Source organism: Ictalurus punctatus, chromosome 26 (genome assembly GCF_001660625.3).
Source record: "Ictalurus punctatus breed USDA103 chromosome 26, Coco_2.0, whole genome shotgun sequence".
NCBI classification, from domain to species: Eukaryota; Metazoa; Chordata; class Actinopteri; order Siluriformes; family Ictaluridae; genus Ictalurus; species Ictalurus punctatus.
This window is the reverse complement of record NC_030441.2, coordinates 20,392,122-20,417,121: the sequence shown is the minus strand read 5'-3', so window position 1 is coordinate 20,417,121 and position 25,000 is coordinate 20,392,122. Positions and strand designations below refer to the sequence as shown.

The following is a 25,000-nucleotide window of genomic DNA, read 5'->3' as shown; positions in this document are numbered from 1 at the left end:
CACCATACTCCAGTACACACCATACACCAGTACACACCAGTACACACCAGTACACACCAGTACACACCATACTCCAGTACACACTAGTACACACCATACTCCAGTACACACCAATACACACCATACACCAGTACACTCCAATACACTCCAGTACACACCATACACCAGTACACACCAGCATTGACCTGGCCTGCTCCCTCAGACCAGGTTCTCACCTGTTCCAGAACCAGTTTGGCACGTTTCAGAAGTAGTCTGTATGTTGGGATTATCCTAACAGAGATGTGGTCTGAGCAGCCGAGGTGGGGGCGGGGTGCAGCCATGTGAGCACTGTGAATGTTGGTGTAAACCAGGTCTCCAGGTCTAAAGTCTGACTGAATGTCTACTATCAAGCGTGGAAGGATCTTCTGGGTGATTATCGAGACTCTCAGGCTATTGTAATCAATCAAAATAATCCCAGACACTTGTTCCAAACCATAAACAGATTGCTTCAAGTTAATGCTGTTACCACCTTGCCTGTTTCTCAGCAGCTCTGTGATTCTTTTCTTCACTCTTTTAATTCTAAGATTGATAATGTTCACAAAGAAATTCCTGTCATGCCTGACTCTGCCTCTTCACTCCTTCGTCCCTCTGGGTTCGCTGGTGTTTCTTTCATTTCTCACTGCTTGATCCCGAGGCTCTCACAAGGGAGGAATCCAGCATGAAATCTACCACTTGCTTGCTGGATCCAATTCCCACGAACCTATTTAAATCTTACTTTGATGTTTGGTGCCCTGCCATCCTCAGCATTATAAATGAATCACTGGAGACTGGGGTCGTTCCAGCAGTACTAAAGACTGCTGCTGTTACACCTGTACCAAAGAAGGAAAATGTTTCCGTGGATGATTTTAACAATTTTCGTCCCATCTTAAATCTTCCGTTTTTGGCAAAAATAGTTGAGCGTGTTGTTATGAGTACAGAGTGTCAACTCTGTACTCATATTACAGTTAATAACCTCTTTGAACATCTTCAGTCAGGTTTTCGTAAATTTCACAGTACTGAAATGGCGTTGGTCAAAGTCACCAATGACTTGTTGATGGCCTCTGATTCTGGAGCTACATCCATTCTTATTCTTCTTGACCTTAGAGCCGCCTTCGATACTGTGGTTCATGGTCTTTTACTTACCCGCCTTGAAAGTGTTTTTGGTGTGTCTGGGACAGTTTTAAAGTGGTTTAAATCCTATTTTACTGACCGTTCCCAGTTTATTTCTCTGGGTGGCTACAGGTCTGACACTAGGTCTGTGCTCACTGGTGTTCCTCAGGGTTCAGTTATAGGCCCTTTACTCTTCAATATTCATCAGTCTCCACTTGGGCATCTGCTGCGATCGCTCGGCCTCACAAGTATACACCAGTACGCACCAGCACACATGAGTAGACACTAGTACACACCAATACACACGAGTACACACCAGCACACACGAGTACACACCAGCACACACGAGTACACACCAGCACACATGAGTACACACCAGCACACATGAGTACACACCAGCACACACGAGTACACACCAGCGCACGAGTACACACCAGCACAAATGAGTACACACTAGTACACACCAGCACACACGAGTACACACCAACACACACGAGTACACACCAACACACGAGTACAAACCAGCACAAATGAGTACACACTAGTACACACCAGCACACACGAGTACACACCAACACACACGAGTACACACCAGCACACGAGTACAAACCAGCACAAATGAGTACACACTAGTACACACCAGCACACACGAGTGCACACCAGCACACACAAGTACACACCAGCACAAATGAGTACACACCAGCACACGAGTGCACACACGAATACACACCAATACACACGAGTACACACCAGCACACACGAGTACACACCAACACACGAGTACACACCAGCACACACGAGTACACACCAGCACACACGAATACACACCAATACACACGAGTACACACCAGCACACACGAGTACACACCAACACACGAGTACACACCAGCACACACGAGTACACACCAACACACGAGCGCACACCAGTACACACCAGTACACGTGAGTACACGCCAGCACACGAGTGCACACTAGTACACACCAGTACACACTAGTACACACCAACACACAAGTACACACGAGCGCACACCAATACACACCAGCACACATGATTGCACACCAGTACACACTAGTACACACACCAGTTTACACCAATACACACCAATACACACCAGTACACATTAGTGCACAACAATACACACCAGCACACACGAGTACACATGAGTACACACCAGCACTGTGGTATGAAGAGTAAACAGTGTGAGTGGCTGAAAACACTCAATAGTGGAGGTCAGAACATTTATCATCATCTCTATTACGTGGTCATTCACCCTGAACTCTCTCTGAAAATTAACCTGTGTCCTCCTGTCTCTCTCTCTTTGTCTCACTTACTCCATCTCACTCTCTGTCTCTCTATCTCTCTGTCTCTCTTACTCCATCTCTCTCACTCTCTCTCTGTCCTCCTGCCTCTCTGCCTGTCTCTCTCTTAGTGTGGTTTCTTTAAGCGTAAACATCCCGAACCTCTTGAAGAAGGGAGTGAGAACAGGACTGAAAAAGCAGATGAAGTGTGCGGTGCTGAAACAGCTGGAAAGACAGGAGAACCTCCATCCACATCTGAAGAGAAACCGCTCATCCAAGCCGGAGGAAATGATGTGTCAAAAAATGGAGGGAAAGAGAATGGAAATATGGAGATAGGAGAAAGTGTGGAGTGAAAAGTCTTCATTGATTTAGCTACTGCTTGTTAATTAACATGAGTCTACTTCGTTAGCTTAGCTTCAGTCCCTTCTGAAAGTATTGGAACAGCAAGGCCAGTAATTTTGTTCTTGCTAAACACTGAAGACATTTGAGTTTGAGATCAAAAGATGAATATGAGATGATGGATCAGAATTTCAGTTTTCATTTCCTGATATTTACATATAGATGTGTTAAACAATTTAGAACGTGGCACTTTTGGTGGAAGACTACCCAAGTGCTGTGAGCAAAAATATTGTAACATGTGACTGGCAGGTGTTTCTTCTTACCCAGGTGTGCCCTGTTTGATTGTTTAAACAATTAATAGCTCAGATTAATTAATATCTACTCTTAGTTCGAGCCCTAGGCTTGACCTGTGAAAACTGCATTTGTTGTTAAAAAGGATAAAACAACGTGACGACCAGAGAGATGTCTATGGGAGAAAAGCAAGCCATTCTGAAGATGAGAAAAGAGGGAAAATTCCTCAGACCGATTGCACAACCATTTGTAATGTCCTGAAAAAGAAAGAAACATTTACAGTTATAGCAGACACCCTTATCCAGAGTTACAGAAGTGCTTTGAAGTTTTCATCAATAAATATATCTTGATGCTGGTTCACTAGGTCAGGGACTAAGAATAAAAAAAACTCTGCTAGGGAAGTACTATAATAAAATAAAACACACAAATGACACAACAATGTTCTTAAATAAAGTAATAATTTAAGAACTCCACGACATCTAGGAGAAGTTCGTTCCACCACCCAGGTGCCAGGAAAGAGAAGAGTCTTGTACCGTGAGAGGTGGTGGGACCTGTCGAGTTGTGCTAGAGTATCAGAGAGTGTGGTGCAGTGCAGGGTGTGATAAGTGTTAAGGTAAGTGGGTGCTGGTCCGTTTTTGGTTTTGTAAGCAAGTATCAGTGTTTTAAATCTGATGCAGCAGCTACATGAAGCCAGTGGAGGGAGCAGAGCAATGTGGTGGTGTGGAGAACTTCGGAAGGTTGAAAACAAGTCGAGCAGCTGCATTCTAGATCAGTTGCAGAAGTCGAGTGGCAATCAGAGGCAGACCCGCCAGGAGCGAGTAGCAGTAGTCCAGTCTCGAAAAGACAAGGACTGAACAAGCACCTGAGTGGCCTGTGTGGACAGAAATAGACAAATCTTTCTGACGTTGTAATGGAGAAATCGGCGTGAGTGTGTCAGATTCGAGAGGAAAAGGACAGTTGATTGTCCATGGTTACTTCAAGGTTGCATGCAGTGAAAGAAGGTGAGCTCTGAGTTGTCAGGGAGAAAACCACTGGTGTACTAACAACCAGATATGGAACAGGTCAGCCAAGGAAAACAACAACAGTTGATGACAAACATTACCAACAACCTCTACAGGGCAGGGTGAAGGTATCACAACCACCATGTGAAGAAGACTTTGACAGCAGAAATATAGAGTCCATACCACAAGATGTAAACCACTCATCAGCAGCAAGAATCAGAAAACCAGACTGGAGTCCGCAAAGTAATACAGAGATGATCCACAAAAGTTCTGGAACCAAGATGAACCTCTACCAAAGTGATGGAAAGGCCAAAGTGTGGAGAAAGAAAGGATCTGCTCATGATCCAGAACATACGTGCTCATCTGTGAAACATGGTGGAGGTAGTGTCATGGCTCGGGCTTGCATGTCTGCTTCTGGAACATTCTCACTGATCTTTATTGATGATGAACTCATGATGGAGCAGCAGAATGAATTCAGAAGTGTACAGGAACATTCTGTTGCCAATTTACAGAGAAATACATCCGAATGAATCAGGAGGAACTTCATCATGCAGCAAGACAATGATCCAAAACACACTTCCACCTCAACACAGGACTTCATCAGGGGGAAAGTGGAAGGTTTTAGACTGGACACGTCAATCACCAGACCTTCACCCAACTGATCATCTCACCTCCTGAAGAGGAGACTGAAGGGAGAAACCCCCCGAAACACACAACTACTGAAAGAAGCTGCAGGAGAAACCTGGAGAAGCTTCACAGAAGAAGAAACCAGCAGTTTGATGTCGGTGAGTCGCAGGATTGATGCAGTTATTACAAACAACAGATATGAACCAAATATTAAGTCTTATTTACTTTCATTTACACTGTTCCTATACTTTGCAAATGGGGTGGTCTGCCATCAAAGGTGTCATATGTAACACATCTAGATGTAAATATCAGGAAATGAAAGCTGAAATTCTGATTTATTCATATTTTGAAGTCTTCAGTGTATAGTGAAAACAATAGAATTGGACTTGCTGTTCCAGTACTTTTGGAGGGGACTGTATAACACTGTATCTGTAACTCTGATTCATTTATCATTACAGTATATTTGAGCTTATCAGCAAAATCATCTTATTTTTTATTGACTGCATCAATTAATGAATTGACTGAGATATATTTACCCATCTATTACTCGTATATATTTACTCCCTCCTCAGACACAGTGAATGTCCAGTGGTTATATTTACAATCCCAGAACTATCAGAGATGATGAATGGTTACTGTATCAGGAACTCCAGCACCTGAGAGGAGATCATAATGTGTCTGTGTCAGCTTTTTAGTGCTGGGGTTAGGGTTAGTTAGTAGGCTGGCAATATTAAAACAAATATTTCTAAAAACTAAAGTCTTTTAAATCTCTGAGTGGTCATATACAGAGTGGCCACTAGACGGCGCTGGTGAACTATTTTCCTCAGACACAAACTGCTGTAAGATATTTAAGTGTTCCCTGTAATGTTTTAATGAACGTTTATTCAGTGTGTAATAGATGTGGTGTTGATGTTGATCTGTTATACAGTTAATACACAAACACAGGGAGAATGTCTCATTGGGTAAATGTATTTGTCCTTGTCGCTCCCTGATCCGAGTCCCCTGACTGATTTGCACTGTGAAGGTACACCACTGTTGCTCATGCTCACATGTTTATTATGTTTTACGGTGCAGCCTGATCTATACCACATATCTGTCACCACATTACAGCACATTTTCTGCAGCCTCAGTGAAGTGAAGGCAGTAATATAACTCTATATAAGTTCAGGGATTAGAAACATTACAGGGAACAAAAATTAATGGAATTTTTCATCGAACGTGTTCCAGGGTAAAAATGTTCATTTAAAAAATACTTAATATTATTTTTCCAATTCAGTGTTAATTTAAGAAAGTATAACACAAGCCTCCTCGCCCAACATCAGTTCCTGACCTCACTAATGCTCTTGTAGCGGAATGAACACAAATCCACACGGCCACGCCCCAAAATCTAGTGGAAAGCCTTCCCAGAAGAGTGGAGCTCATTTTAACAGCAAAGGGGAATAAATCTGGAATGGAATGTTTAACAAGCACATATTGTGGTGATCCTCGGGTGCACATACTTTTGGCCATATAGTGTAGCTTGTGTGGTTGATATGTTGTAATTACATAATAAACCATTCAGAGAGCACCCACTTTAAACAATACACAATTTAAATAATAAGTAAGGGCTGGACAAAACTTCTCTTAAAATCTGAAATCTTCCTGTTTTCCAGGAAGCAAAGTGGAGGAAGTTTAGACCACCGTATCCACACTATTCATAAAAACACTCTAATATTATTCTGTTATGATAAAAGTTCCTGATTCTCTGCTTCCTCAGAGGAGGAGCTCAGACGTGAGGAAAGGAAGAGAGGAGACACGATTAAGGAGATGAGAAGCACTCTAGAATTCATCAGGAGTTAGTATTACTACTAGAATGTTGGTTTCATCTAACACAGCAAACCTTTTTTTAAGTAATTTAACTGGAACTTTGTCCTCATGAGGTGAAGAACCGTGTATTGCCACAGAGAGAGGTTTGAAGGCCACAGCACATGACCAACCACAGAGCTTTCCTCCAGTGGACACACCGGTTTATCTCCTTTACTCAACACTCACTGCTTCAAACTCTTTAATAACTCTTTGATAACGTTTTATTAACGAGTCCAGTCGTAAACTCAGTGTGTTGTGAGATTTTTATTCCAACAAATTTTACACAAGATTCACACAAAAACCGCTGTTCTGAGCACTAATCGTTTACCAAATACATCATTATAAGTTAATTAATTAAAGCAGGTTTGTTAAGAGAAATTAGGTTATGAAACATTTAAACACAGCACAGAGCTGCTCTGAATCTCACAAACATCAAGAAAAGTCTAGTACAATAAAGTTCAGACGTTCTGTAGTGATGAAATATGATGGAACATCGGTGACAGATTGATAAAATAAAAGCTACAGCTTCAGAATATTCTGTACCTTCGTCTTGAAATAATGGAACTGTTAAAAACCAACACTCTAGTGCCACCATCTGGTCAAATTGTGGCCTAATTTGGAAATAACTCAATGGTCATAACTTTTGAACAGTGTGTCCAAAATGTAAAAGCCAGGCCTGGATTCTGGGTGGAGACGAGTTTAGGGATGTCAGTTTCTGCCTAATTAGATTTTCATCTTGGAATTTGTTAAAAACTGTTCATCCAATAATCACCAAATTTGGTGACACACGTCATCTTCAGAGTAAACCGCATGAAAATGATCCAAAGAATTACGATGACTCCAAACGGATTGTCCATAAAGGGTCAACGAATCTGACAGCAAAATGGAAAAAACAGGAAGTGAGGCTGTATCTCAGCAACGATCTTGCATACTCACACAATTCTTGGTAGGCCCCTTCAGGACCATGCCCTGAGGCTATGCTACAAATTATGTGACACCACCGCCTACTGCTCCAAAGTTACAATAACATGCTAAAAAACACTTACATCTAACTGCTACTTCTACTACTCGTCCTCCAAAAGTTGTCCAATCTTCTGCAAATTTGACAAATGAGTGAAACTACAAATTATTCAAGAATCCCTTTGACTATAGTTATGGCTCTGCTTTCCTGTCATTGCTTATGCAACAACTGTAGCACATCTGTGAATGTGCTGCTCACCGAGTCTGGGTGCTTGGCCCCCGGAAATGCTGCTTACAGCTTTAATTATTATTATTATTATTATTATTATTATTATTATTATTATTATTATTATTATTATCATTATTATTATTATTATTATTATTATTATTATTATTATACTCAGTGATTAATCAGTATGTGTGTAATAAATGTTTGAGTCTCTGGTCATTAATAAATTACACTCAGAAATAAAAAATATTAAAAATATTAAATATTAAAGCCATGAAAGGCAGACATGTCGAGTTTGAGTGAAACAATGAACTTCACCACATCATCATAAAATCATTAGATCATCAACTGAACTACACTTTTCTTTATTAAACTCTACATGTAAGCGCGCACGCGCGTGTGTGTGTTGCTAACAGTAATCCCTATTATTAGCAGCACTAATGTAAACAGTATTAACTCTAATAACTGCATTAATCTTTCCAGCGCTACGTGTTATGCATGACAATCTTGCTACGCTAACGCTGCTAACATCACATAATATCACAGTCATTTGTAACATCAAATCACTATTATTGAGTGATATGGTATGTATTCCATCTTATGCTAACAGCAGTGCTAATGTCACTATTACTAACTGAATGCTAACTGCAGCAGTAGTCAGTGACATTCAGTACTAACCAGCTAACAGTGCTAACAGTGCTATCCCCACTATTAGTCAACCAGTGTGGCAAGCTATTGGCAACCCTGCTAACACCTAAACTAATTTTTGATATTCTGCAGGTGATAATATCAGTGCTAATAGCTTTTGTTAATGCTAACTAAAACGCTTCGATCAGTGCTATCCAGTGCTAATCAGTGATGCTAAAAGTTCTAACTATAAATTAATCAATGTTATTCAGTATTTATTAACAATGTTAACTCCACCATTAATAAGTGAAAAACAGTATTAACTGGCTAATGCTTGCAGCGCTAGCTCCTTATTTAGTGATTATATTGGTGTTGGTACTGTTAGCATAAGCAATGCCTCCAGTGACAGCCATCTAATGCTAATACTGCAACTGATTAATGGTAAGCAATGTTAACAGCCTAATGTTACTGATGCTAGATTCACCTTGAATCAGTGATAACCAGTGTTAGTTCATGCTAACAATGCTAACACCACTTTTCTTAACCAGTTGATGCTAACAGTGCTGTGACTAGCAAGTGGGAGTTTAGTGTTAACAGTACAGTGGAGTTTAGCATTAGCTTCAGGGATAAGGACGTGTTCACATGGTGTTGGTTAGGTGCTGTTTGCTGGTGTCTCATCTCCGCTAGCACTGGTTTCGCTCTTCAGACACATGCTCGGTGCTGCTACAGCGGGTGGAGCAGAGGTTAGAGCTCCGTCACCGATGGAGGCAGGTGAGGAGTTTTCTGTGCCTCCCTGCTCCTCGTGAACACGCATGTGCTTGGTCAGGTGGTCTGAGCGCATGAAGACACGTGGACAAACGCTGCAGCTGAAACGCTTGGCACCGGTGTGCGTCTGCAGGTGGCGCTGCAGCTCGTCAGAGCGCGTGAAGCGTTTCCCACAGAACAGCCAGTTGCAGACGAAGGGCCGGTCTCCGCTGTGCCAGCGTAGGTGAGCTTTCAGGTGCGACGTTTTCACATAGGCCTTCCCACAGCCCGGGATGTGGCAGTTGTGCAGGTGTTTGCGCTTGTTGGCATCATCGCTGTCATTGCTGGTTCCTAGAGACTCTGCACTCAGGCAGTTTGGGCAGCGACAGGCTGTTTGACCCGGAGCTCTGGTTCCAGATCGGCGCTGCGATTTGGGCCGTGCCGATCCGCTCGCTCCCTCCTGCGAGTCCTCCAGGGAAAAGGAGGTGGCATGATGTGGAGTATGCAGCATGTCCGGTGCCATTGGCTCCATTTTAAAGCCATCAGGTGGGTAAAGTGGACCAGCATGGGGTGAGGAGGGCAGGCAGCACATCTGAGCCTCAGGGTTGTAGGTGCTGACGGTTGGCTGCAGACCCATGGACCCACCCTGAGCCATGGCCCCGCCCCCAACCCCGAGCCCTTGTGATCCCTGCAGGTCCATCCAGCCTCCTGCAGCTCCACCGTGTAGATCCCACCAACCAGACATGCCCACCTCCTCTGGGCCTCCAGGGGGCGCCGCACGCAGCCACGGCTCATACGGGTGTGCCATGGAGAGTGTGTGTGTGTGTGTGTGTGTGTGTGTGTGTGTGTGTGTGTGTGTGCTTTTTTCTGTGAGTGAGGTGTATTTTGGTGTTTATTCGACTGGGCAGAGTGTTGTTCAGCACATTGCAGGCACGCTCGTCTTGATGTATTCAAATAAAGGAGATCTGTGGAGGGGAAAAAAACTCAATAAATAACACGACAGTAGATTCACAAGCAGCGGAGTAAACAGTGTAATACTGCACCACTTAGGGTAGTTTGTCTGTTTCTTAGTGTATTCATGGTAGATGAGTTACATTTACGGTAGTTTGTTTATTTGTTAGTGTGTTTACGGTCGGTGTGTTACTCTGGAGGTCTGTTTCATGAAGCCGGTTTAGGTGGTAAGTTTGGGTAAAATCTGGTTTTTTGGTCTCAGCAAGGTGGATTGGTTTTTAGCAGGTTTCATTGCCATGGTAACATAAACTACACAGATATCCTTCTCCAGAGAGGGTTTAATTCTGGGTAAAAAACTCAAACCCAGCTTGGACCAATCAGCTGCAAGCAAAGTGATATAAATCTGACGTAGTAACGTTCACCCTTTAGCGTTTGTGTTGGTTTTTTCAGATGACCATCTGTATGAAAGACATGGATCTTCAGCAGATGGTGTAGTTTATCTACACCGGGTTCTCGAGCCGCTCATCAAACATCTGACATGCCGAAGCCACGCCCCTTACTGTCCCACACACTGTGTGTGTTGCTTTGTGGTTTTCTGCGAGTGCAACATATCTTCATGCGGTGGCTTTATTCCCGTCCTAATATATTGCCACAGATTGATATTTATTCATTAATATGTTATTAAAATAACTGAAATGAAATGAAATTAGGTGACAGAAGTCGGGGTTATAACTTTTCAGTCCGTTTATTCCGGTTGGGAGTCTATAAAAGTAAACGTATACATTTACACTCTCGGTAATGTTCCCGAGCTCTGGCAGCTGAAACGGTGTGATTTTGGTGGTTGGTGTAAATTCCTCATATTTCTGAGAATAATTTCTTGTTCTTTAACCGGAAGTTTGTACAGCCGCTGTATTCCCTGATGAACGCTATCGGCTGTTTGCTGCAAACGTCTGGCGTTTCTGTGCATGTGCACGCTGAGTAAACACTGATTCAGGGATGAAACCTGCAGTTACTGAGAAAGTTTATAAGCAGCTTCATGAAACCTGTTCACCTGAATGACCCCGGGTTAGATTACTCTGCTTTCATCCACTCCAAACTTACTCTGTACCTCTGAGTTTGTTCGACTCGCGTTGTGAAACAGGCCTCAGAACTTACAGTAGTTTGTTTAATTGTTATTTATTTGTTAGTGTCAAGTTGTAGCTTTCTCCTATGAAGCTACACGTTTATTGATTTTTCAGAGTGACATTATGGAAAATTTCATAAAAATGAATCACTGTTTCCACAAACACACTTCCTGTCTCTCTCTCTCACACACACATACACACTCACACACACACACTTGCTGACAGCAGTGTCCTACGCTGGAAGCCTTGCCATGGTGCTGACGGCTTTGACTCCCCTTCCCCACCAACACACACACACACACACACACACACACACACACACATAGTGAGGAAAGACAGAAAAACATGTCTCAACATGGCACATAAACATACATCTAAACTGCCAGGTACTTCCCACAAGCTGGAGGAAGAGCTGTATTTAAAGGGAGTGTGTGTGTGTGTGTGTGTTTATGAATTAAATGCATTAATAATGTTCCATATATAAAAACAAGCAAATACTATAGTATGTCCAACATGTGTGTGTGTGTGTGTGTGTGTGTGTGTGTGTGTGTGTGTGTGTGTGTGTGTGTGTGACAAAGAGAGAGAGGGGGGGAGCATTTATTGCAGGTAGGTGGATTCCAGCTGTGAAGACCTGCTGACAGCTGTAGCCCCGCCCATCAGGAAGAAAGAGAGAGAGCCTAAGTGTGTGTGTGTGTGTGTGTGTGTGTGTGTGTGTGTGTGTGTGTGTGTGTGTGTGTGAGAGAGAGAGAGAGAGAGAGAGAGAGAGAGAGAGAGAGAGAGATTTATAAAGCAAACAGGTTTAACTGTCTGCCAGACAGACGTACAAATGTAGCCTGGCAACATGCCACTACCACACACACAAACACACACACACTCACACACACACAGAACATTCTGTCACTGCTAAAATAATATCTACATACACACAACACATTCATGTTTCCTGTGAGACTCTCTCTCTCGCTGTGTGTGTGTGTGTGTGTGTGTGTGTGTGTGTGTGTGTGTGTGTGTGTGTGTGTGTGTGGGAAGAGGGAGTTGATTTTGAGGATGGGAATTAAGGATCACTCACAACACAAACGCAGCCACTTAATCTGTTTAAGACAGAACACCACAGGAGATCCTGTACACACAGGAACACACACACACAGCCAACACTCTGTGTGTGTGTGTGTGTGTGTGTGTGTGTGTGTGTGTGTGTGTGTGTGTGTGTGTGTGTGTGTGTGTGTGCATGAGTGATTTAGGTGCATGGACTCAATAAGAGCCATAAACAGAGGGGAGACTTAGTGGGGCCAGTGCTGTGTGTGTGTGTGCGTGTGTGTGTGTGTGTGTGTGTGTGTGTGTGTGTGTGTGTGTGTGTGTGTGTGTGTTGTTGGGCTCTGAAGTGCACCTCTTCTGCACACATAAACATATAAACTGTGGGTTCTTTAGCCTTCACCATCCTGTAATATTTGAGAATATCCAAATGAGGAAATTAATCAACAACCAAGTGTACAGTTACAGAATGCCCGAGTCTTCAAGCTACGCTATATGTCCAAAAGTATGTGCACCCCTGACCATCGCACCCATATGTGCTTGTTGAACATCTCATTCCAGATGTATTCCCCCTTTACCGTTATAATGCGCTCCACTCTTCTGGGAAGGCTGTCCACTAGATTTTGGGGCGTGTCTGTGGGGATTTTGGGCATGGCTCTGGTGATTTAGGGGCGTGGCTATGGGGATTTGTGTTTATTCAGCTACAAGATCGTTAGTGAGGTTGAGGTCAGGTGCTGGTGATGATGCTGATGTAAGGAGACTCCAGTTCCAGTTCATCCCAAAGGTGTTCAGTGGGGTTGAGGTCAGGGATCTGTGCAGCACACTCGAGATCTTCTACCTTCTTCCAACCTTCACACACCACGTCTTCATGGAGCTCGCTTTGTGCACAGTGTGTGATATTGGAACAGTGTTTGAGATTCTGAGTTCCAGTGAACGGGAACTGTAATACTACAGTGTACAGAGATGTTCTATACAACTGTGTGATTTAAACTTTGCAGTAACAGTCTGGGGAAGAACCACATACTGTATGGGTGTGATGGTCAGGGGTGCACATACTTTTGGCATTACAGTATATAGATTTAGTATAAATTAATGCATATGTGGTATATTTATAGAAGTGCAGACCCTAATCTAGCATATTCTGAATCATTTCAGAACATAAAACCTTCACTGATAAGGTTTTAATGTATCACATTCAAAATAAGAAATGGAGCAATGTGGCTGTTCACTTCATATTCTCACTGTCAGAATATAATAAACTAATATAAAGCACACACACAAACACACACACACTGAGGTACACACTGCTGGGAGTGGGGTTTAAAGTGGATCTTATAGGCTTAAACCACTAGCGAAATCAGCCACAAGAGCTGTGTATTTATTGTTGCTTATTTAGGGGCTAATTGGTGCAGATCCTAAGACAGCTATGGAAACGGCTAAACAATGCACAAACACAATCATACACCGTGATCAGTTTAACTTCATTTCCCAAACATTAACCTACACAAACAGTCCACTTATCAACCACAGGAACATTTATAAAATACCACTTATACTAAATTACAGCAATGTAACAATTATTAACCAAAAGGTGGAAAATAATTAGCATGTGCAGCATTTACAAAATTTTTATAATGTATTTTTCTCAAAGTTAGTGATCGACACAAACAGAGTAATCATTAAAAATGCTGAAATTTGATATTCTACAATGGGTAATAGTTAACAGACAGTATATGGAGGTGTTCAGTGATATATACAATATACATTTTATGGCCAAAATGATATGGACACCTGAGCATCAACACCTATATGAGTCTGCAGGACATCCCATTCCAAAATCATGGGCATTATTATGGAGTTATTCCCCTTTGCAGCTATAACAGCCTCTTCGTGGATTTACACTAGAAACTAGTACAGTCTGACACTCAGACAGACAGTAGCATGTACAGTCAGTCAGTAGCATCTGACAGTCAGACGGTGACACATACATTCGGTCGGTAGTGTCTCTGACATTCAGACGGTGAGGTGTACAGTTGGTCAGTAACGTCTGACACTGAGACGGTGATGTATACAGTCAGTCAGTAGCGTCTGGCACTCAGACAGTGAGGTGTACAGTCGGCCAGTAGCGTCTGACACTCAGACGGTGACGTGTACATTCGGTCAGTAGCGTCTGACACTCAGACAGTAACGTATACATTCGGTCAGTAGAGTCAGACACTCAGACGGTGACGCGTACATTCAGTCAGTAGCGTCTGACACTCAGACAGTGAGGATACAGTCGGTCAGTAGCGTCTGACAGACAGATGGTGACGCGTACAGTCGGTCAATAGTGTCTGACACTCAGACGGTGACGTATACAGTCAGTCAGTAGCGTCTGACAGTCAGACGGTGACGAGTTCAGTCAGTCAGTAGCGTCTGACACTCAGACGGTGATGTGTACATTTGGTCAGTAGTGTCTGACACTCAGACGGTGAGGCGTACAGTCGGTCAGTAGCGTCTGACAGACACACGGTGACGCATACAGTCGTTCAATAGTGTGACACTCAGACGGTGACGTATACAGTCAGTCAGTAGTGTCTGACACTCAGAGAGTGATGTGTACATTCAGTCAGTAGCGTCTGACACTCAGACGGTTAGGTGTACAGTCGGCCAGTAGCATCTGACACTCAGACGATGACGTGTACATTCGATCAGTAGCGTCTGACAGGCAGACGGTGAGGCATACAGTCGGTCAGTAGCATCTGACACTCAGACGGTGACGTGTACATTCGGTCAGTAGCGTCTGACAGGCAGACGGTGAGGCATACAGTCGGTCAGTAGCGTCTGACAGGTAGACGGTGAGGCATACAGTCGGTCAGTAGCGTCTGACAGATAGACGGTGACGCGTACAGTCGGTCAGTAGCATCTGACAGACAGACGGTGACGCATACATTCGGTCAGTAGCATCTGAAACTCTGATGGTGACGTGTACAGTCGGTCAGTAGTGTCTGACACTCAGACGGTGGTGCGTACAGTCGGTCAGTAGTGTCTGACACTCAGACGGTGATGCCTACATTCGTCAGTAACGTCTGAGACTCAGACAGACGGTGACATGTACAGTCAGTCAGTAGCATCTGACACTCAGACAGACGGTGACATGTACAGTCAGTCAGTAGCATCTGACAGTCAGACGGTGACACATACATTCAGTCAGTAGTGTCTGACATTTAGACGGTGAGGTGTGCAGTCGGTCAGTAGTGTCTGACACTCAGACAGTGAGGTGTACAGTCGGCCAGTAGCGTCTGACACTCAGACTGTGGTGCGTACAGTCGGTCAGTAGTGTCTGACACTCAGACGGTGATGCCTACATTCGTCAGTAATGTCTGAGACTCAGATGGTGATGCGTACATTCAGTCAGTAGCATCTGACACTCAGACAGTGACGTGTACATTCGGTCAGTAGCGTCTGACACTCAGACGGTAACATGGACAGTCAGTCAGTAGAGTCTAACAGACAGACGGTGACACATACATTAGGTGTCTGACACTCCGATGGTGATGCGTGTCATTCGGTAGCGTCTGACACTCAGACGGTGACGCGTACATTTGTCAGTAACGTCCGACACTCAGACGGTGAGGCGTACAGTCGATCAGTAGTGTCTGACAGTCAGACGGTGACGCGTACATTCGGTCAGTAACATCTGACACTCAGACGGTGACGCGTGCAGTAGGTCAGTAGTGTCTGACACTCAGACGGTGATGCGTACAGTTGGTCAGTAGCATCTGACACTCAGACGGTGATGCGTACAGTTGGTCAGTAGTGTCTGACACTCAGACGGTGATTCGTACAGTCGGTCGCTAGTGTCTGACACTCAGACGGTGACGCATACATTCGTCAGTAGTGTCTGACACTCAGACGGTGACGCATACATTCGTCAGTAGTGTCTGACACTCAGACGGTGACGCATACATTCGGTCAGTAGTGTCTGTCACTCAGACGGTGACGCGTACATTTGTCAGTAACGTCTGACACTCAGACAGTGATGCGTACATTCGGTCAGTGATGTGTACAGTCAGTCAGTACACAGACAGTTATAAAACTTGTACATTACATTATATTACTGTACTCGGGTTGTTCAGGGTAGCTCTGGCTCTGTGTGTGTGTGTGTGTGTGTGTGTGTGTGTGTGTGTGTGTGTGTGTGCGCGTGTGCGTGTGTGTGTGTGTGTGTGTGTGTGTGTGTGAGTGTGTTTCATTGAGACACTATGATTACTCCTCAACTCTAAACCCTCTTACCCTGCACAGTAACCATTTAACACAGTACAATGACAAGCGATGAAACACTAAGAGTTTATTTACTAATCTCTTACACGTCTTTACATTCTATATATTATATAATAATCACATATTAATAAACACTAATATACTTTAATAACCACCTCGAGCCTGGTTTAAACTAATTAAGCTAATATAACATTGTGGACTGAAAGTGTGGAGTTTGTTGCAGTTTTCTGGACTTTTGTTAAAATGCGTTAAAGCTTGTAACCTGTCAAAACAGGAATGTCATAAAATAAACTCTGAAAATATCTGAAATGTCTAATCTGTTGTAAGTGTCGCAGGGAGAGCGCCAGGAAACAGTTGTGTTCCAAAATTGTATATATTATTGTATTACCGTGTTTTCTCATGTAAATCTTATAAACTACTACCTCTTATAAATGCTGATCTGAGTTCATTATATTTAACGTCATGAATGCCAGTGCGGTCTTTACGTGTGTGCTGTTCTTCATCTCAGTTTTTAAACACCTCTAACACCGCACATTACACTGTCTTTTGTAAACAGATATAAAACAGTAGTGTGCATTAAATTAATGAACAGTCTGATGTGATTCTGTCCAGCATGATGCTTTCCAAATACGATTTTAAAAAAACGCTGTCTTTAACAAATAGAACAAAACAAAACATTTATACATGTAATGTATCATCTAATCTAATATCAGCATATGCCTCTCACTGAGTTGAATTCATTTTGCCCTCGTTTCTTTACACGGTAATAAAGATCATCACAGAGCAGTGTGGTGGTGATCACGAGACCGATGGCGACAGTGGTGAGAAGAAAAGCTCCCTCATCACGCCGTTGGTTTAGACCAGTTTCAGCTGGCAGACGTTAGATCATCAGAATTTACCAAAGCCCTGTACCAGTACAGACCAGTGACGGAACGACGCAGCACAAGATTTCACACTCAAAGTTACACGGAATTAAAATTAGGATAGACATCCAGATAATGTGTAATGAAACGTGTGAACTTCTGAAGTTCTGTATTAGTAAGAAAATCAGTAAACGTGCAAGTCAGGTAAATAAATAAGGAAAAACAAGGATAAATAAGGAGGAAAAACAGCACACACATGCCTCTCTCTCTCTCTCTCTCTCTCTCTCTCTCTCTCTGTATAAATAGATGAGAACATGATCAGATCTGAACCGCATTTTAAACAAGAGAAAGTGTATGGAATCTGAGAATCTGACCAAATTAAGTGAATTAAATGGGTTTAGAACATTAGAACTTACACCCGCTACAAATGTACAACTTTTTTTTCAGAATAAACGTCTTTCTTCTTTATGTGAGATTATTTCACTAGCATGATTATTTTAGAAGTTAACAGTGACTGTCTTTATTACTGAAACCAGACGAAAGGCGCGCGCACGCTTCTTTTCTCCGGCTCCACGTATCGCTGAACTCTTTCAGAACCTTTTCCCTTCATATTTACATCTTTTACTGTATTGTTTAAAACAAAATAAAATAAAGTGTAAAGGCTTGTAAAGTTTTGGTGTTTACCTGTGTGACGGTGAGGAGCTTCACCTGGCTGCTCCCTCTGCACGCGCGCGCCTCTGAAGTCTCTCCACCGCACCGCACCGCACCAGACCGGATCGGATGTGCGCGCGCGGATTGACTTTATGACGTGTTAATTCACGGAGCCACACCTTTTCAGCTCGCGACTCTTTGAAGATGGAGGAAGCTGCGAGCGGAAGGGTTAATGTTTGTTCCAGTGTGTTGGTACAGCTCATGTTAATGTCACTCAGATGGATTCTTTCTGATTTAAATGTATTAATCGTTTCTCCTCGCGCGCGGTTCATTCTGTCCCTTTCATCTCATCCCCCCTGTGTCCAAAATCACCCGCGTTGAACTGGTACTGAATCTGGAACCAGACTAAACACATGTCACTGTTTTACTTCATGTGCTTTGTGTATAAAGTGTCATCATTGGTAAAGTTCTGTGGTATAAGAGGAATAAAACACTTGGGGAGTGCTGAGAGGGGAAAATAATTTGGGATGATAGCAGTAACCAACATCTGTAACACAACACACACACACACACACACACACGCACACTCTGGGTGTTAATTCAACACTGGGGATTTTACTGTGCACACAATTCTATTCAGTTCAGTGTGATTAGTACAGCGCTTTTTACACTGGACATTGTCTCAAAGCAGCGTTACAGAAACATATAAACACAGGATGGAGATTTTAAGTGTGTGAATTTATCCCTATTGAGCGAGCCGGCAACGGTGGCGAGGAAAAACTCCCTAAGACGAAGAAACCTTGAGAGGAACCAGACTCAGAAGGGAACCCGTTCTCTCACACACACACACACACACGCACACACGCACAGTGTCAAGTACTTATTCAAACTATTATAATAATATCATTATGTGTTTATGCATTCAGTCCTCTATATAATCAGGTTGTGACATCACGTTAATACACCCTGGAGCTGTTGCCGAACTCACAGTGTGTGTGTGTGTGTGTGTGTGTGTGCGCGCGTGTGTGTCTGAGAGAGAGACAGAGAGAGAGAGAAGCAGTCTGGTATCTTCTGTAACACTTGGTGGAAGGAGCTGGAACAGTTAGAAGAAAAGCCATGACAGCTGATCTCTGAGTGCAGGTAAAGAACCAGAGTGGAGTGAGTTCTGATCTCCAGACAGGTAGAGAGAGAGAGAGAGAGAGAGAGAGAGAGAGAGAGAGACAGAGCAATTCAAAAAAGCAAGTGGGCCTGATCTGATGGAATCCTAAACGAAATGATTAAGCACACAAACAAAAAAATTCTAATTATCCAATCTTAAATGATTCCACTTGATTCTGAGTGTAGGTTATTTCCCTGATATCTGAACTCAAGGTCTTAACACCTATTTTCAAAAGTGGAGCTAAATTCAACACTAATAATTACCGAGGCATCTGTGTGAACAGCAACCCGGGGAAGGTTCTATGCAGCATCATTAATTCGAGACTTATAGACCTTGTTATGAAACACAGTGTCTTGAGTAAAAATCAGATTGGATTCATAACAAATCACCACACCAGTGATCATATTTCCACCCTACACACCCTAACTTACACGTTAACCAAAACAAAAAAACTAATATTTCCATGCTTTATAGATTTCCAAAAAGCATTTGATTCAATTCGGCACAAAGGTCTGTTTGATAAAATTCTTGAAAGTGGTGTAGGAGGTAAAACATGATATCATCTGATCCATGTACACAACAAGTGCAGAATTAAAATTGGCCACAAAAGAACCAAATTCTTCCCTCAGGAGCATGGAGTGAGACAGGGTTGCTGCCTGAGCCCAACACTATCTAATATATATTACTGAATTGACCTCCGTTTAGACTGCTCATCAGCACCCGGTCTCCCTCTACGCGACTCAGAGGTCAAATTCCTGCTCTACGCAGATGACCTGGACCTGCTGTCCCCCGGCGTTCGGGGTCTACAGCAGAACCTGGACCTGCTGTCCCCCAGTGTTCGGGGTCTACAGCAGAACCTGGACCTGCTGCAGCAGTTCTGTCAGACCTGAATCCCACTGGAGATTTCGTGCAGCAGTGAATGAGCCGACGGAGAAAACACGCAGGGCTTCTACACAATTACAAAACAAATCCAAATTCCAATTCGAATCTGCCTCAAATTATACGAGTCAGTAATGGAACTAGTTCTGCTGTACTGTAGGGACGTCTGAGGGCCAGTCACAAAAATATATGAATGTATAGAGAAAGAGAGAGAGAGAAACCGAGAGAGAAAGAGAGAGTCAGAGAGAGAAAGAGAGAGAGAATGAGAGAGTCAGAGAGAGAGAAAGAGAGAGAGAATGAGAGAGTCAGAGAGAGAGAAAGAGAGAGAGAGAAAGAAAGAGAGAGAAAGAGAGAGAGTCAGAGAGCAAAAGAGAGACAGAATGAAAGAGTATGAGAGAGAGAGAAAGAGAGAGTAGAGAGAGAAAGAGAGAGAGAGTCAGGGAGGTATGAAGTGAGAAGTGAGAGGAGTGTTGATGTGCAGTCAGTTTCTCAGCTTCACTCATCAGAGAGGAGACGTCTGTGATCTCTGTCACACACACACACACACACACACACACACACACACACACACACACACACACACACACACACACCAGGCTTTACTCCTGTCTCAACTTGTTAGATGAAAACCTCACACAGCTGAGACAGACAGGAAACAATTTCATCTGTCTCACTGCCATCTCACTGATTTCTCTCTCTCTCTCTCTCTGTCTCTCTCTCTCTCTCACACACACACACACACACACACACACACACACACATACACACACACACACACACACACACACACACACACACACACACACACACACACACACACATACACACACACACACACACATACACACACACACTATGCAAACAAGCATTATGGTGTGTTTGCAGTAGACATGTTCTTTTTGTATGTGAGATAAGCATTTAGCTTTAATTTGCTCGCTGTCTCACGCTCGGCCACATGGCTTTGTTCTACATCCCATAATAATACACGTATCCATAGTGTATATAGTGTAACTATGCAGATATAATAGACACTATCTATATACCTGTCTGTCTGTCTCAGTATAAACCTGTCTGTCTGTTGGACTGTGTATATATCCATGTATATATCTGTCTATCTGTCTTGCTATCTTTCTACCTTTCTATCTCTTTATCTGTCTGTCTGTCTCTCTATCTGTCTAGCTATCTAATTCTTTATCTGTCTGTCCGTCTCTTTATCTGTCTCTATATCTGTCTATCTGTATATTTCTATCTGTCCCTCTATTTGTCTATCTATCTCGCTATCTGTCTCTCTATCTGTCTGTCTGTCTGTCTCTCTGTCTCTCTATTTGTCTATCTGTCTCGCTATCAGTCTCTCTTTCTTGCTATCTGTCTATCTGTCTCTCTATCTGTCTATATGTATATTTCTGTCTTTATCTGTCTATCTGTCTCTCTGCCTCGCTATCTGTCTATCTGTCTTGCTATCTGTCTATCTGTCTCACTATCTGTCTATCTGTCTGTCTATTTGTATATTTATACGTTCTACGTATATTTATTCATTTTCATATGATTCATTTACATGTGATTCATTTTCATGTGATTCATTTTCATGTGATTCATTTTCATGTGATTCATTTACCTTTTCTCTTCTCTCCTCCCTTCCCTTTCCCAAATATTTCATTGAGAAGAAGAAAAAGAAAAAAAAATAAATAAATAAAAAACAAAGTCAAACAAAATTAAAAGTACCAAAAACCCAAATAGTCTGCGCACTATAACAAATATAATGTCCTTAACTTTTAAAGACTTGTAAAATAATATACAGTGTAGCACGTAAAGATGAGGAAACAACATTAATAAAATGAAATAAACTCTAACCCGGTCAGAGCATCAAAACAGAGCAGCACATTAATACAGAAGTGAATTTAAGAGGAGTGAGTCCACAAAATCTAAACGAAGTAAAGCACCGACAATATCTTCAATAAGAATCCGAATTCTGTAGAGTTGGAAGGGCGAGTGCAAAAAAAGAATAAGAGTGAAAAAAGTTCCACTATATAGATGATGCAGTTCACCCCGATGTCAAGAGTTTAACATAGTCTCCTGCTTCCTCCGCTGAAATAAAGTCCTTCTGAACACCGTGATACGTAATGCGAAGCCGAGCCGGGTGAAGTATTCCATAGAGAGCAACCTCAATACCACGAAGTTGACGCTCAACCTCGTTAAACGCGGCCCGGGCCCGGGCGGTCTTGGCTGTGTAGTCAGGGAAAACGGAGATGGTCAAATCCCTCACTTTAATCTGCTGGAGCTCTCTCGCACGGAGTAAAATATCAACACAGCCACTGTGATAGTGGAATCTGCACACAATAGCTCGTGGTCGTTCACCAGGCTTGGGCTTCGGCTGAAGGGTCCGGTTGGGCCGGTCCAGAACCGGCTCCTTCTCCAGACCAGACGCCTCTTTTAACAAGGCCGCTACAGCAGCGGTTGTACAGGCGTCAGCGCCCTCTGGAACTCCCACTATCCTAACGCTATTGCGCCGTGACCTCGACTCCAAATCCTCACATTTATTCTCTAATTGAGTCACGGTCGCAGTGAGAGACTCGACAGTAGTCTTCATATGAACTATGTCATCGGTGCAGCCGGAGAGAGCGTGCCCCATTTCCCCAACAGTACCTTTCAGTGTTGATATGGTAGCCTCGGCAGCGACTTTATCACCAGCCTGCTGTGTTTTCACGGCCTGCAGGTCAAGCTGGATAGTAGACAGCGCATCCCTGAACACCCAAAAATCCTTTTTAAAAATATCGGCGATGTCCTTCCACAGTAAAGCCAGCAACTTGAGCCTGAGTGCGGCGAAGTCAGGATCACTGCTCGGGGAAGTCAGGGTCACCGCTCGGGGAAGTCAGGATCACTGCTCGGGGAAGTCAGGATCACCGCTCGGGGAAGTCAGGATCACTGCTCGGCAAGGCGGATTCAGGGGGAGAAGGGGACTCGCTCACGACACACACACTAGGTCTCAGTGGTGTCTGAATGCTACCACGGGTTTTCGTGTTCTTTCCAGACATCTTAACGTGCCACAAAGTTCAAAGTGCAAATAAGGAAACGAAGTAGAATAAGTCAAAATATATTATATGACCAAAAAGCGCTAATTAATTACAATTTTAATTGAAATCAGCAGGAGCCTCCGACTTCGCGTCTTACTCCATCGATCACCGAATTCGAATTCCCTATTTGTATATTTCTGTCTCTGTATCTGTCTATCTGTCTCTCTGTCTTTCTATCTGTCTATCTGTCTCTTCATGTGTCTCTCTGCCTCTCTATCTATCTCTTTATCTGTCTATCTGTATATTTCTGTCTGTCTCTCTATCTGTCTCTCTGTCTTGCTATCTGTCTTGCTATCTGTCTTTCTATCTGTCTCTCTATCCTTTTATTTGTCTCTCTATCTGTCTTTCTATCTGTCTATCTGTATATTTCTGTCTCTTTATGTTTATCTGTCTCTCTATCTGTCTCTCTGTTTATTTCCGTCTGTCTCTTTACCTGTCTGTCTGTCTCGCTATCTGTCTAATTGTATATTTCTGTCTCTTTATATTTCTATCTGTCTCTCTTTATATTTCTGTCTCTTTACATTACATTTACATTTATTCATTTAGCGAACGCTTTTATGAAAAGCGACTTACAAATGAGAAAATACACGCAAAGCAATATCAAGCAGAGAACAATACGAGTAGTGCTACTGTACAAGATCTTTAACTGAGTTCCAGAAGAAGCAAAGTGCACAGAGTAGAGGTGTCAGTGCCATGTTTGTTTTTTTATTTTGTTTTTTTGCTATTTATTTATTTATTTATTTATTCATTGTTATGGGTTGGTTGGGTGTTGACGGAAGAGGCGGATCTTTAGCTGTTTTTTGAAGATGGTGAGAGATTCTGCGGTCTGGATTGAGGTTGGAAGTTCATTCCACCACTGAGGAACAGTTAGTGTGAATGTTCTTGAAAGGGATTTTGAGCCACGCTGAGTAGGAAATACTAAACATCGGTCACTAATTGATGGCAGATTGCGTGAGGGAACGTAGGCCTTCAGGAGAGAGTTGAGGTAGGACGGCTCTGTTCCAGACAAGGTCTTGTAGGTGAGCATCAAGGCCTTGAATTTGATGCGGGCAGCTACGGGAAGCCAGTGGAGGGAGATGAAGAGGGGTGTGACATGGGTTCTCTTGGGCTGGTTGAAGACGAGGCGCGCTGCAGCATTCTGAATCATCTGAAGGGGTTTGATGGAGCTGCCGGGAGGCCCGAGAGTAGTGAGTTGCAGTAGTCCAGTTTAGAGATAACATGAGCCTGGACTAGTATCTGTGCAGCCTGTTCGGTGAGGTAGGGTCGGATTTCTCTTGATGTTGTACAGGATGAACCTACAGGACCGTGCAGTTGTTGAGATGTGGTCTGTAAAGCCATCATCAAGTATCACCCCAAGGTTCCTGGCCGTCCTGGTTGGCTTGAGTGTGGTTGAGTCGAGCTGTACAGTGAGGTTGTGGGTGATTGAGGGACAGGCTGGGATGACGAGAAGCTCAGATTTTGCCAGGTTGAGCTTAAGATGGTGTTCCCTCATCCAGACCGAGATGTCCGACAGGCAAGCAGAGATGCGTGCAGAGACAGATGGATCTTCAGGCTGGAAGGACAAATAGAGCTGCGTGTCATCAGCATAGCAGTGATATGAGAAGCCATGAGACTCAATCACCTGCCCAGAGATGTAGTGTCTTTATCTGTCTGTCTGTCTCTCTATCTTTCTATCTGTGTACAGAGCATCCGGAGAGTATTCACAGCGCTTCACTTTTCCCACATTTTGTTATGTTACAGTCTTATTCCAAAATGGATTCAATTCATTATTTTCCTCAAAATTCTACAAACAACACCCCATAATGACCATGTGAAAGAAGTTTGTTTGAAATCTTTGCAAATTTATTAAAAAAAAAAAAAAAAAAAAAGCAGGTTATATAAATAATGAATTGAATCCATTTTGGAATGAGTCCATTCTGT

The 25,000-nt window shown here is 43.1% G+C and overlaps 2 protein-coding genes across 2 annotated transcripts in view; one reads left to right on the top strand and one right to left on the bottom strand.

The window, feature by feature from the left end:
* Positions 1–5,640, top strand: part of zmp:0000001082 (integrin alpha-D) — a 46,602-nt gene extending 40,962 nt beyond the window's left edge. The window contains exon 31 of the mRNA XM_017457768.3: positions 2,559–5,640. Coding sequence (XP_017313257.1) covers positions 2,559–2,780 — 222 coding nt within the window. The 3' untranslated portion in view covers positions 2,781–5,640. The remainder of the gene's footprint in view (positions 1–2,558) is intronic.
* A 2,255-nt stretch (positions 5,641–7,895) lies between these two features.
* sp6 (Sp6 transcription factor) lies at positions 7,896–18,107 on the bottom strand. Its single transcript, XM_017457703.3, has 2 exons — positions 18,005–18,107; positions 7,896–10,055 (listed from the first exon to the last, which is right to left on the bottom strand). Exon 2 carries the CDS (start codon positions 9,896–9,898, stop codon positions 8,999–9,001), a length of 900 nt encoding a protein of 299 aa, XP_017313192.1. The 5' UTR covers positions 9,899–10,055; positions 18,005–18,107; the 3' UTR covers positions 7,896–8,998.
* Between the last annotated feature and the right edge of the window lie 6,893 nt (positions 18,108–25,000).

What these genes read in the sequence shown, in the direction of transcription:
- sp6 (XM_017457703.3), bottom strand. Translation starts at nt 9,898, where the DNA reads ATGGCACACCCGTATGAGCCGTGGCTGCGTGCGGCGCCCCCTGGAGGC.